The sequence below is a fragment of the Nymphaea colorata genome, chromosome 12, assembly GCF_008831285.2.
Source record: "Nymphaea colorata isolate Beijing-Zhang1983 chromosome 12, ASM883128v2, whole genome shotgun sequence".
Lineage (NCBI taxonomy): Eukaryota > Viridiplantae > Streptophyta > Magnoliopsida > Nymphaeales > Nymphaeaceae > Nymphaea > Nymphaea colorata.
In genome coordinates this window covers 16,537,097-16,549,109 of record NC_045149.1, presented here as the reverse complement: position 1 = coordinate 16,549,109, position 12,013 = coordinate 16,537,097, and the positions used below count along the sequence as shown (strand labels likewise).

At 42.3% G+C, this 12,013-nt stretch overlaps 2 protein-coding genes across 4 annotated transcripts; both read left to right on the top strand.

Moving 5' to 3' along the window:
* The first annotated feature begins 5,512 nt into the window (after nucleotides 1–5,512).
* LOC116265439 (probable carboxylesterase 15) lies at nucleotides 5,513–6,922 on the top strand. The gene has a single exon (XM_031646031.2). It carries the CDS (start codon nucleotides 5,799–5,801, stop codon nucleotides 6,726–6,728), a length of 930 nt encoding a protein of 309 aa, XP_031501891.1. The 5' UTR covers nucleotides 5,513–5,798; the 3' UTR covers nucleotides 6,729–6,922.
* Nucleotides 6,923–9,010: 2,088 nt separating this feature from the next.
* On the top strand, nucleotides 9,011–11,007 carry LOC116265977 (probable carboxylesterase 15). Of its 3 annotated transcripts, XR_004175232.2 has the most exons (3): nucleotides 9,011–9,109; nucleotides 9,645–10,726; nucleotides 10,861–11,007. XR_004175232.2 is itself a non-coding variant. In XM_031646998.1 (2 exons), the coding sequence occupies exon 2, from the start codon at nucleotides 9,739–9,741 to the stop codon at nucleotides 10,666–10,668; it is 930 nt and encodes a 309-aa protein (XP_031502858.1). In that variant the 5' UTR covers nucleotides 9,011–9,109; nucleotides 9,645–9,738; the 3' UTR covers nucleotides 10,669–10,804. The 3 variants fall into 3 exon arrangements, 2 of the variants coding, with proteins under 2 accessions (XP_031502858.1, XP_031502859.1); XM_031646998.1 differs by lacking the exon at nucleotides 10,861–11,007 and having other exon boundaries at nucleotides 9,645–10,804; XM_031646999.1 differs by lacking the exon at nucleotides 10,861–11,007 and having other exon boundaries at nucleotides 9,593–10,804.
* The last annotated feature ends 1,006 nt before the right edge of the window (nucleotides 11,008–12,013 follow it).

Sequence of the window (12,013 nt, the reverse complement as noted above, 5' to 3'; positions counted from 1 at the left end):
TTCTATCGAACCATGTAAAATTGTGTCTTTCGTTTTTACTTCTACACGCACAGCAGTGTGCCCTCTGGCTAGAGAGAGGATGGTGTATTAAAACCTGGGACACGCAAAGTTCATGTTTGAAAAGGAAACAGAGCATGGTACTTCGGTTTAGGAAAACATGAATATTTTTATACCAAAAAAGAGAAATTTTCTTTTACTGATTTTTTGTCTTGGAACATGCTGCCCCTTATTCCGGCCAGAATTTATGCGGCATTATATGGGGAATATGATAAGTGTCTATCTATTTTCGGGCCGGGCTTGGGTTCCTAGTTCGACGGATCCCAACCTCCCTTTATGAGTTTTTGAAGATCCCTCACAATCTTTGATACAAGACTAAACTTCTGTGGTTTTACAATCCACCCTCCTTGATGCACACGCGTCTGTGCGTGTGGATACCACTATAACAACTCGACTCTCTCTCAGGTTTGGGCCCTGATTCGACGGATCTCAATCCACTTCCTAACAGTTTCGGTTTTAATCCTAATAAAACTAGGAACCATGACAATCATTTCATTAAAGTCTCTCAGTCTTAAGATCCTTCTTAAAACATATTGGATTTAAATTCATAGCCTCAAAATTTTACCGTCCGGGTTCTCGTGTAGCCAGCGCTCTTCATCACCACAACCTGGTCTAACTCATGCCCAAAATTCATTTGAATTAGGCAGAGTTGGGCTGCTTATACTCGCCGAAACATAGCTGGTGCCCTGTCGATGGCAGTATGGCCGCAATCCAGAAACTCGGAACAGGGCCCGGTTTTTTATGGTCAATCGCGCTTCCATTCTCCGGCGCCTGCTGAAGAGCAAGCCAGGAAGTTGGTAGAAGAGATGAGCGTGAGCTTGACGGATGGTACGTCCTCTTCGAATCCTTCACCGGTGGCGACAAACGCAGAAACGAATGACGAGGAGGAAGATGGTAGAGTTAAGTACACGACTGAGGATGGCTGATCGAGTCCAGCAGGAGCTGCTAGAGATGAAGAAACACGACTCACTCGACGGTTTCCTTTTTTGTTTTTTCCCCTTTAATTCCCCTTCCTATTTGTTAATCTTTCTCCATGTAAACACCATTCTTTCGAACACCGACGGAGTCATTCTTTTGATCACCGATTGAACTTTGAATACTATATACAGTAATCCTTGTTTATCTTCTGCGTTCGTTGTCTGAATCTATTTTCTCGTTCCTTTTTTCTTGATTTGGTCTTCAAGGTCTGAATATTTCTTTCCATGTCTTCCTGAACAGCGCTGGAAGCAGATGTATTTGCTGCGTTGTCGTTCATCCTAATATCCCCCCTCAACTTCACGCCGTCTAAGGTGGAAATGAACTTGATTACCTTAAGTTTAGGAAGAATGAGGTTATGCATGGGAAGGTATATGAACACTACACTAACATTTACGTCCTCTCTTCCAAGTAAGTGATTCTTCTTGGCCTAATTCTATCGCAATGGAACACATTAGAACGGAGCAGCTTCCTGTTAATGTTTCTCTGTTGCAAACTATTTAATTGCCTCTCATTCGCTATATTATAGCTGTATTGGTAATTTGGTATGATTGTTCAACCTCTTCGATTTTATTGAGATTATGATGGACGTTACAAAATAAAATTTAAAATATTATGAACAAAAAGGCCGTCAAGGTTTCCTCTTTTCATAATCCTTCCTAATAACCATACCGTGAAGTAGGACAAGGAGCGTAGTTCGGGATTGCAAAGGATGTTAGAAAATTGCAGAAGAATGGCTGAGCAGGGAGATGTAAATGCACTAGATGTGAAGCAAGAAGTTAAAAGATAAAGCTTTGTAAAGCTTTACTCATGGAAGCGACAAAGGATGGAAACAAGAATACTTTTTTTTTTTTCTTAATGTTGTAAACAGAGGATGGGAAGCTTTTTTTGCTATAATTTAAATGTATTTAGTTACATTTTCACTAATATTTAAAGGTCAATCTTGTTTGTAGAACCAAAAAAAAATGTTTGTTTAAAATTTCTCATATTTTCAGAAAATATTTTTTCTTTACCATATGATGGCATCAAAATTGGCGATAGGTATACAAATGACTAGAGGAACTAAAGCAATCTAAACCGCACTGGTCCTTATGCAGTGCCACCACCTACCAGCTTCGCCCCTTCATTACCAGTGCGTTTAAGAGAGAGAGAGAGAGATTGAGATTGGTCATCCGCAGAAGGAGATCAGTGGCGCAACTGACGTCCGTGGCAACATGGAAGTGAAGGACTCCGGAGACGTCGTTGAAAGCGGCGGCGATGACGATGACGGGGATCACAACCAGCGCACAATATTGAATCCACCTACAACTGAGGTCGACCTGTTGCGGGAGAGATCGCTGCAATGCGCCGACCACCCTGAGATGCCTGTGGAGGCAAAAGTAAAGAATCCACCAAGTAGCCAGAGAATCTCCGGCAACCCTTCTGAAGTCCGTCCGGTTTCGCCGACTTTCCAAGGTGAACACGATGGCCACATTCGGCGAGATGCTAACCGCCAGGCGCGGTCCGTTTTTCACTCAAGAAAGGAATTCTTGCCTCCAGCGGAGACGGAAACGTGCCTCCGGAATCTGAAAGAACCTGATTCTGAAAGCGCTAATGTTACTATGAAGGAAGAAGACCGCCCTGCCTCTATTCCAACAGCTGAATTCTTGACTGCAACAGAGGAGAGAACACACACTGCTCCTGCACCAAGTTCCGAAATCTCGACTCCAGCAGAGAAGAAACTGTGCCGAAAGAGACTTGAACTGGCTGTTGATGATCAAGGACTGATTTACATAAAGGAAATTGACGTTTTCGATCAAGGTCAGTGTTCTGCTCCCTTGCCAAGAACCGAATTCTTGCCTCCAACAGAGCACCAAGCAGAGCCGATGAGGCCGAAACGACGAGATTCCGTGGCTGTTGATGATGCTGAAAGCACGCATTCCATCTCCGGTCCAACAGCTAAAATTACGCCTGCACGAAGACAGGGGAAGCGTTCCGTGGAAAGGAAGAAGGAAGAAGATGGCCACCTGGTGAGGGAGCATATCTGCCAGCAACGTTCAGCTGGTGCCCTGTCGCTGCCAGTAACAGCACAATCCGGAAACTTGGAACAGGGGCCAGTTTTAGATGGTCAAACGGGTTTTGGTTTTCCGACGCCGGCAGAATGCCAAAGCACGAAGTTGGAAGAAGAGATGAGCGAGAGGTCGAGTGCTGGTACGCCCTGGGAGACGAATAACGACGGAGGTAGAGAGTAGAGCGAAGTAGTCCAGGAACCTCAGCGCTTTCTACGACGGAGAATGGATGTAGCAGGAGCTGTCAGAGATGAAGAAACACGACTCGCTCGACGTTATTTTTGTTCTTTGATCTCTTTTTCCATTAATTCCCTTTCCCGTTTGTCAATCTTTCTCCATGTAGACACCATTGTTTCGAAAACAGATGCATCATTATTTTGATCACCTATTGAAGCAACAACTTTGATTACTACGTACAACACTTCTTGTCCATCTTCTGTGTTCATTGTCTGAATGCATACATATATATCGCGAGGCGAGGTTACTCAAGGTTCTTTGTTCATGTACCGTAACCTTCGTAGTTCTTGTGAATTTCCTTCGTCCAAATTTGCAATAATCCGCCTTAAATCATATTGTTTGACAACACTTCTTTTTTCCGGCCAAATCTTGGTGCCGCTTATTCTTGAGCTACCCATGATTATTCTTAAAAACTCAGCATATTCAGAAAAAATTTCATGTTTCTATATTCCTGTTCTTTTTCTCCCATTACACATTTGAAATATTTCCCGACTCATAAATATAATCATGCAACTTAATTGTGATTGACAATTATATATGTTGTTCCAGCTTTGTAGCCTCGGGCCCTGTACGTGAATTGTGCATCAAATTTGAATCTTTTAACAGTTAGATCACAACAAATACTTAATGGTCTTAAATGCTGGTTGATCGGTTATCCAATACCACCCATTGTTACCTCATACCTTACAAAGGCTCTTTCTTGATTATATCAACTTTGTTGAACTTTTATAGGCCTAACCAAGATCTGATCATTTGTCCTTTTTTTTTTGTTTTTTGAGAAAAAATTATTTTAACAAGTCCAGAATCGTCAGGGCAAATGTAGACCTCCAATCGGCGAGAAGCAGGTTATGCACATTGGTGCAAGAAATTTTCATGTGCCAGTATATCTAATGACAAAAAATACCCCCTATTAATAGAGAAAAAAACCTTTTTGTATGGGCAAAAGGAAATTAAAAAAAGTAAAAGACAGAAAAAACATTCCTTCCAAACAATTTCCAAAATAAACATTTCCCACAAATCGAGCCTTCAATTTGCATAAAAATTCTTAGAAATTTTGAAGCCCTTATCGGAGAGATTAGTGCCCACACTACGGAAAAAAAAAGACAAATTCACCAACGGGTAGGAAAATTGGACGTTGGGGAAAAGCAACTTTACCTACGTCCGGCTTTAAATGTCGATGAAGCTTAATTTTTACAATGTCTGGCTTTAAATGTCAGTGAAGAATAATTTTTACCGATAAAAGTAGCCTTTATCGGTGTTTGCCGCTATCCCATTCGAAATAGTCAATAAACATGTCACTTTTACTAACGCCCAGAAAAAACCGTTAATGAAAAGTAGCCTTCTCTAACACATGCAGTTAGGATGTCATTTGAAGTTGAGCTTTTAGGGACGTTCAACTCGAAAACATCACTAAACATGTCACTTTTATCAATGTTGAGAACAGAACGTTGGTAAAAAGCCTTTTACGACATCCACTTCGCAGATGTCGACAAAAAGAAATAAGTTTAGGAGACGAACGGTCATTCTCGCGTTGCCAAAAGCCTCCTTCACCAACACATGTAAAAGTTACTACAAAACTTTTACTGACGTATTTTACATGGCGGTAAAGACTTCTTTGACTCTATAACTCCACCCAAGCCCTCCTTCTCCTTTCTTCTTTTTCCCTCTTTTCATTCTCCTCTTCCCACTGTTGTTTACTGAAGTTTTTGGATGATTGCAGTGTTCTTCTTCAATTTTTGACATCTAAATGATGAAAAGGTATGTTGCTTGAACTTAATGTTCAGTTTTTTTCCATTTGTGAATGATTTTAGGTTTATTATTTCAGGGTAATGATTTGGGTTTTTTGCTTCAAGTTTTTGTGCTTTTTCATTCCAACCATAATGTCAGTAAAAGTTTTATCGATGCCCACCATATGTCAGTAAAAGAATCAACACCCCAAATCGAAGAAGAATACCTGTTACAATATCTTTGTTGGGTCTTCTTCCTTCTCCTTCTTCGAGTGCTGCAATTTTGAAAGTGGGAAATTCCAGCGTCTCTTCATGAAGAACTTGTTCTGACGTGCGTGTTTCAGACTCTCAGCTGTAGCCACGTGATCTTTCGTTATTCTGATTCCGTTACCAAACAAGAAAATAAAAGATGCCTAAGCAAACTCTTCTTTTAAATTAATTACAGGCTTTAATAACTCAACCTGTGAACATTCGGCTTGCCAACGCAAGAAGAGGAGCGGCCTCCTTCTTCTATGGTTTACACCATCACGTGCCCGTGGGGCCAAAATTGACGGACTTCCGTCTTCCTTTTCCTTCCTGGTTAAAGTTTCGCCTCACCATCTTCAGTTTTCATCTGTCTGTAAATATTCACCAACGGCATCATTGATTTGAGTTGCTCTTGCTTTGGCTTTTTTTTACGAACTCCAGCTCCTATATAATTCCCTCTCGTTGCTTTTGGCACCACCTGCAGTCGAACGCTGTTCAAGCTTTGACGATGGAACTTTTTCCCCAAGTTCATGTCAACCAGGATGGCAACATCGTCAGGCCGGCCGCCGCCGACCACCCACCGTTCTCTGTCCCGGAGTCCCTTTCCGACCCCGTATCCTCCGTCGACGTAACCATCGACTCCTCCTCTGGCCTATGGGCTCGCATTTACACTCCTCCTAACCCATCCGGGAAGCCCCTCCCTTTCGTAGTTTACGTTCATGGCGGCGGTTTCTGCTTCCTCTCCCCCGCCTCCGTCGAGTACCACCAACTCGCCACCCACCTCGCCTCCGATACATCCTCCGTAGTCTTCTCTCTCGCATATCGTCTCGCGCCGGAGCACCGCCTCCCAACAGCCTACAACGATCTCCTTGCCGCCTTCCAGTGGCTCTACTCCCCAAATGCGCGCCGCCAGCTGCCTGCCTCCGCCGACCTCTCCCGACTCTTCCTCATCGGCGACAGCGCCGGTGGAAACATCATCCATAACGCCCTGAACATCGGCGCGCCTGCGGAGGTGCTGGAAAGCCTGAGAGGGGTGGTGCTCCTGCAGCCGTACTACGGCGGGGAGGAGCGGACGGAGTCGGAGAATAGGTGGTCGAACGAGCACGCTTACCTCACCATGCCATTCTCCGATGTTTGCTGGAGGCTGGCGCTGCCGGACACGGACCCACCATCGACTAGAGGCCACCTATTCTGCAGCCCTCCTGCTTCCGGCCTGCCAGCCGTCGGCCTGATGTTGGTAGCAGGCGGCAAGGATGTGCTGAAGGACCGGTGCCTGAGAGTGGCAGCGGAGCTGGAGAAGTTAGGAAGGGGGGCGGTGGAGCTGCACGTCTTTGAGGAAGAGGATTACGCCTTTTACGGGCGCCGCCAGGGGCATCCTGCGTTCAAGCAGCTGATGGGCTTCATCTCCGCCTTCATCTCTCGCTTGGGCTGCCATTAACGCTGGTTGTTTCGTCGCTTCTCTTGAAAAGCGAGCCATGGATCTGCGTGTTTTTTTTTTTTTTTCGTGCTTCAGTAATTGCTTTTCGTGTACTATATTCTGTTACCTTATATTATCATGTATCTGTGTTCCTAAAAATACAAAAATGTAGCCTGATGACGTATGCAATATTCAATAAAAGACTTTTACATGAGTAGTTGTTCATCCCTTGTGTGCAAATTGTTTTTAAATTTTTTTTATCGGACAACAATGCCAAAAAAAATTTGCTAAATCAGTTGATCATTGTTTTAACAGCAACTGTGAACAGTATGATCATATTAGGGAGGCCTTTACCCTTTCAAAGCATCATCTTTCTTTCAGTATCTCATAAAAACATAGTCAAGTTAAATATCACAAGCTAAGTCGTCTATCAGGATAAATGAGGAACTGCGGCTGTATTTGGGACATTTCAACATTGCATGTGATTGATTTGGAATTTAATGTCCTACTAATGTGATCCATACTTTGAATCTTAATATTTGAATACCTTCGGATGTGTATGTAACATATATTTACCTACGTTCTTTAGAAATTTACTTGAGGAAAATCCACACCACCCTCCCCCAAAATTACCTGTGAGTGATGGTTTTCAGAACTCAGTTCTAAATGCTACTATCGTTGCAACCGGATTGGTGGCGTTCCTCTCAAGGAAAAACAAGTGTATATATGAGCAACTGCAGCTTGTGGTAGCTTCAATGACTAAACGAGATTTTGGAAATTTGTAAGGGAGTGTTTGGATGATATCCTAAAACTAGGTTTTCCTGTTTTGAATGTTTGGGTGTCATCAAAATTGAGCATGAGGAAAAACCCGCCTTTGCAAAATTTGGTTTCGTAAAAACCTGGCATTCCTTAAGCTATTAAAAAACCGGTGTCACCCAATCAAATGAAATAGGTTTTCAAAACTTTGAAATATTTAACTTCAGTAAAACTAAGTTTTCATCCTGACACCTGCTAAAATTTTACAAAAATTACATTGAGCCCCTCAACTATTGAGAAAATAACAAAATGCTGCTCATCCTTTGCAACCCTATCAGTTTGACGGTCCACTTTTACATTTTGTTTGGATGAAAGAAAAGGGAAGGAAAGAGAGGGGGGGGGTGAAAATGAAAGAAAAATGATTAAGAAAAGAAATGAAAGGAAATATGTGATTATAAGATAAAAATAAAATTGTTAAATTTATGTTTGTTTATACTACATAAAAATAAAATGGTATAATTTATATTACTTTACAATAAAATTTCTAACTGAAAATATTAAGTGATGCTTTAGATTACCAATATGCCCATATCTGCAGCTAAAATGATCAGGTCAACCAAACCTGAAGATTGAAACATCTCGAGTGGCCAGCCGGCTTCCATTTCCTTGGCTGCGCTTTCTCCGATCTCCGGTGACTCTCAGCCGTCGGTCTCTGCATTCATTCAGACCCCAAATATATCGCGATTACTGTCATCCATGATGCGACGTTTGTGCCAATATGGCTTTTTGGTTTGATCTTGGCTGAAAAAACATTTGTTTGTAAATACACGTTTTTAATGGAATATATATAAAAACAAATATTAAATTAATTAATATAAAAATAAAGTAATTAGTTGTTCACGTCAACTAGTTCAACTAAGAGAATCTTCTTCCCTCATTTTTGTTCTGGCGCATAAGAAAGCTAGCGGGACCCGATAGCTCTTTTGAGGACTCGTGTTGGTGAGAGCGTTAGTTGTCCATGTGAGGTTCACATGCGTGACAAACAAAAAGACAGAGAGCCGGTGATGGTTCAGCCCTGCATGACCATAATTTGATCATTTAGATTGCTTTTGAATCTCTTTTCATGTCTTGGCAGCGCTTTTCTATATATCTGGATGAGGATATAAATATCCAGAAATTTTTTTTCTTTCAGAATTCACCTCTTTAGTTAAGAGAGACGTCCCCTTATTCTTGGTCTTTTTTTTTTTTTTGATTGGTCACACTCTATTGTCAATCTCTTCGATTCGTTAATTAATTTAATTGATTGTGAATAACTTAACTTCTTTCTCGAGCATGCAAAAGAAAACAATCTTGAATTCTAATTAGGCTGCTGCCCTCTTGACTCTTGTTTTTATTATGAAACCATTGTCAAACTTTTTCTTACCGCGTCTGGGTCTTGATATGACGTTCCAACAACCAAATAGACGCATTTGCCTGGTGAAACAAAGAAACCAAATTTTATAAAAGTTATTTTTCTTGACTTCCCTTTTTCCTTCTCTATAAGAAGGGTTTTCTATCACAAAGTTGAACAAAGTCGCCGTTCCGCTGCTGTCTGGGCACCATCGCCGGCCGCTCTTCAATATCAAAGGAGGAGGTCCGTTGCATTTGTAAGTTCCAATCTAAGAAATTCGCTCTCAACATTTAGATTCTTTTAAAACGAAATTGTCTCTTTGGTTCTTGTTCCATATTTATCAGCTTATCAAGTAATATTAGTAGTAACCCAAATCATGAGCTTTCTTCATGAGAATCCACTTAATTTCATACGATCGCGTTTCAAACACTGTTTTACAAGTGTTCATCGAAGAACTGTTTTGTTGGCCGGAAAACTTAAGGGCCAGTCGAAATAGTTCACGAAAAATTGGTTCGGAATTCGTCAATCACCATGAGAATTGATGAGGAATGAATATTGAAGGCAATTATAAAATTAGAACATAAAACAAGAGTTCAAGGAAATGTTTGTCATGTGCAGTTTTGTTTTTCCATTTTGTAAATTTTTTAATTAAGATAGGCACGTTCCTTCGAGATGCTGCACCCGTCATCGTTGATTTTAGTCCTCTTATTTTCAAACATTGCTTAAAATTAAATGGCAGCATCAAAATGACAAAACCCTCTATCTCTGTCTCGTTGTGCCGCCGGTCTCAGTTTCCAACTTGGAGCTACCAACTCGAGGAACGATAACGTCCCCTGAATCTTCGCCGTCGCTTCTCAAACTTCGCAAACCTTTCCGATTCGAGCAATGCATCCGGAGGTGGCGATAGACTTGTTGGGCCTAATCCAGGTGCAGACGGACGGGACCATCACACGGCAGGACTTGGACAAGCCACCATTTTTCGTCCCAGCGTCCGCCTCCGACCATGTTCCCTCCGTCGACGTGACCATCGACCCGGCCACCAAATTGTGGGCACGCATTTACCGTCCGCCGGTCCTCGCCGACAAACCGCTCCCAGTAATTGTCTACGTCCACGGGGGAGGCTTCTGCCTCTTCACCCCGGGCTACAAAGACTACCACCGGCATGCTGCTCGCCTCGCCTCTGCTACGTCCTCCATCGTCTTCTCCGTCGCATACCGCCTGGCACCGGAGCACCGCCTACCAGCTGCCTTCGACGATGTGCGTGCTGCTCTTCTCTGGCTTTTCAGTTCGGATGCTCAACACCACCTCTCCGCCTCAGCCGACCTCTCTCGACTTATCATCATGGGGGACAGCGCCGGCGGGAACATCATCCACAACGTCCTGGCCTCCAGCGAGGGGCTCGAACTGCCAGGGCTGAGGGGGGTGGTGCTCCTGCAGCCCTACTACGGCACGGAGGAGCGAACAGAGTCAGAGAAAGAATCGGACGAGCAGGGGGTCCTCACCATAAAGAACATAGATACGTGCTGGGTGCTGGCACTGCCAGAGAGCGACCAACCGACTAACAGGGACCACCCGTTCTGTAGCCCGCCGGCAGAGAGGCTGCCGGAGGTCGGGGTGATGGTGGTGACGGGAGGGCGGGACTTGCTGAGAGACCGTAGTGTGATGTTGGTGGAGGAGCTGAAGAAGTTGGGGAGAAAGGCAGTGGAGTTGCACGTCTTCCCGGAGGAGGACCATGCCTTCTACGTGCGCAGTGTTGATGGAGAGGCGTCCACCGAGTTGATGAGCTTGATCTCTACCTTCGTCTCGCAGTTTTGATGTCCAGGACGCAATGTCTGTGTCATTAATCTTGTCTTCGTTATGGTTGATTTCTCAAGTAAGTCTCTGTTGTTGTCCCCCCCTGTTTGATTGTTACATCGTGATTGAACGTGTTCCCTTCTGGGTATTTATTTAAGCAGACACTGTGTTCAGGACTCTCATTTGATCAAGACAATATGTTCCGCTTTTCAGATCAATGCACGACATGGGAAAGAGAGCCGGATTTTGACCTCTTTAGGGATCGCTCCTCCGTCTCAATATCATATAAAAAGTGTCCAAATTTGTGAAAGCTAAATTTATGTGTGCCCGTGTTATATGAGAAGCATATGCAGTTTCCCTCCTCTTAGCAACTTTCTGAGAACTTTATGACAGATGTTCCTGAAAGTCCAGGCTTTTTCCCCCAACACATAATTAATTAGAGGGTTGCCTGTTTGAATACGTGTCCTGAGACATAAAAAATTCACCTAGGTGCTCAGTCACACGCGTTTGCAAGTGTGAGTATAAAAAGTGGGTGAAATAAACAAAATCCATATCAGGGCCTTAGATTTATTCATCGAAATCATCAGTCCACCACCATTATATATATATATATATAGCCAGACAAATAATTAATGACACTTGATGCATTTTTCTTCTCAAAAGTTACAACTAACCATTTATATTTATACAATAACGTACACGCACATGCTCCATTAATTGAAAACTTTAAAATTTATGAAAAAGGACCATTTTACCCTTATCAAAAAGAAACTACCTTTGAATTGAAAATTTTTCATGGACCAATTTTTTTGTCAATTTCTTCAATGTTTCTAGTTTCCGTCTATTTTATGAGCATCAAGATTAGAAAAAAAGGCCCAGGGAGAGTGTATAAACAAAATGTGATTTTTTTTTTCATAGAAATTACTAAAGATTTTAACATTTTTCGTCAATTAATGAAGCAGGTGTTTGTCAATTATTTTATTATGTCAAACAGCTTTTTTCAATTTATCAAATATTAAATAGTTACCTATAAAAATATTAAAAGCAGATTCATTACCCGTGAATTTTTCAAGTTTTTGTGACACAATTACTGAATTACGAGAGAGAGAGATGGGGAAAAGGTGCACGAATCAATCAGAACCAGACATGAATTTAGATTTGTCATACATAAATGAATTGAATGTGATGGCTAACTATAGTTATAGAACCATGGATAAACATATAAGGATTTACGTGTCAACATGTACATGGATCCGGCAACCCAATGAAATATATTTTACAAATATAAGTGCCACATGTTAGTTGAGCCCTCCCTGTATGCCACTAGCACATGCTTAGTATGCTATATTATTGAGGAAAATGAATT

Bases quoted from the DNA above. Each gene is read 5' to 3' on its own strand.
- LOC116265977 (XM_031646998.1), top strand. From the start codon at position 9,739: ATGCATCCGGAGGTGGCGATAGACTTGTTGGGCCTAATCCAGGTGCAG.
- LOC116265439 (XM_031646031.2), top strand. From the start codon at position 5,799: ATGGAACTTTTTCCCCAAGTTCATGTCAACCAGGATGGCAACATCGTC.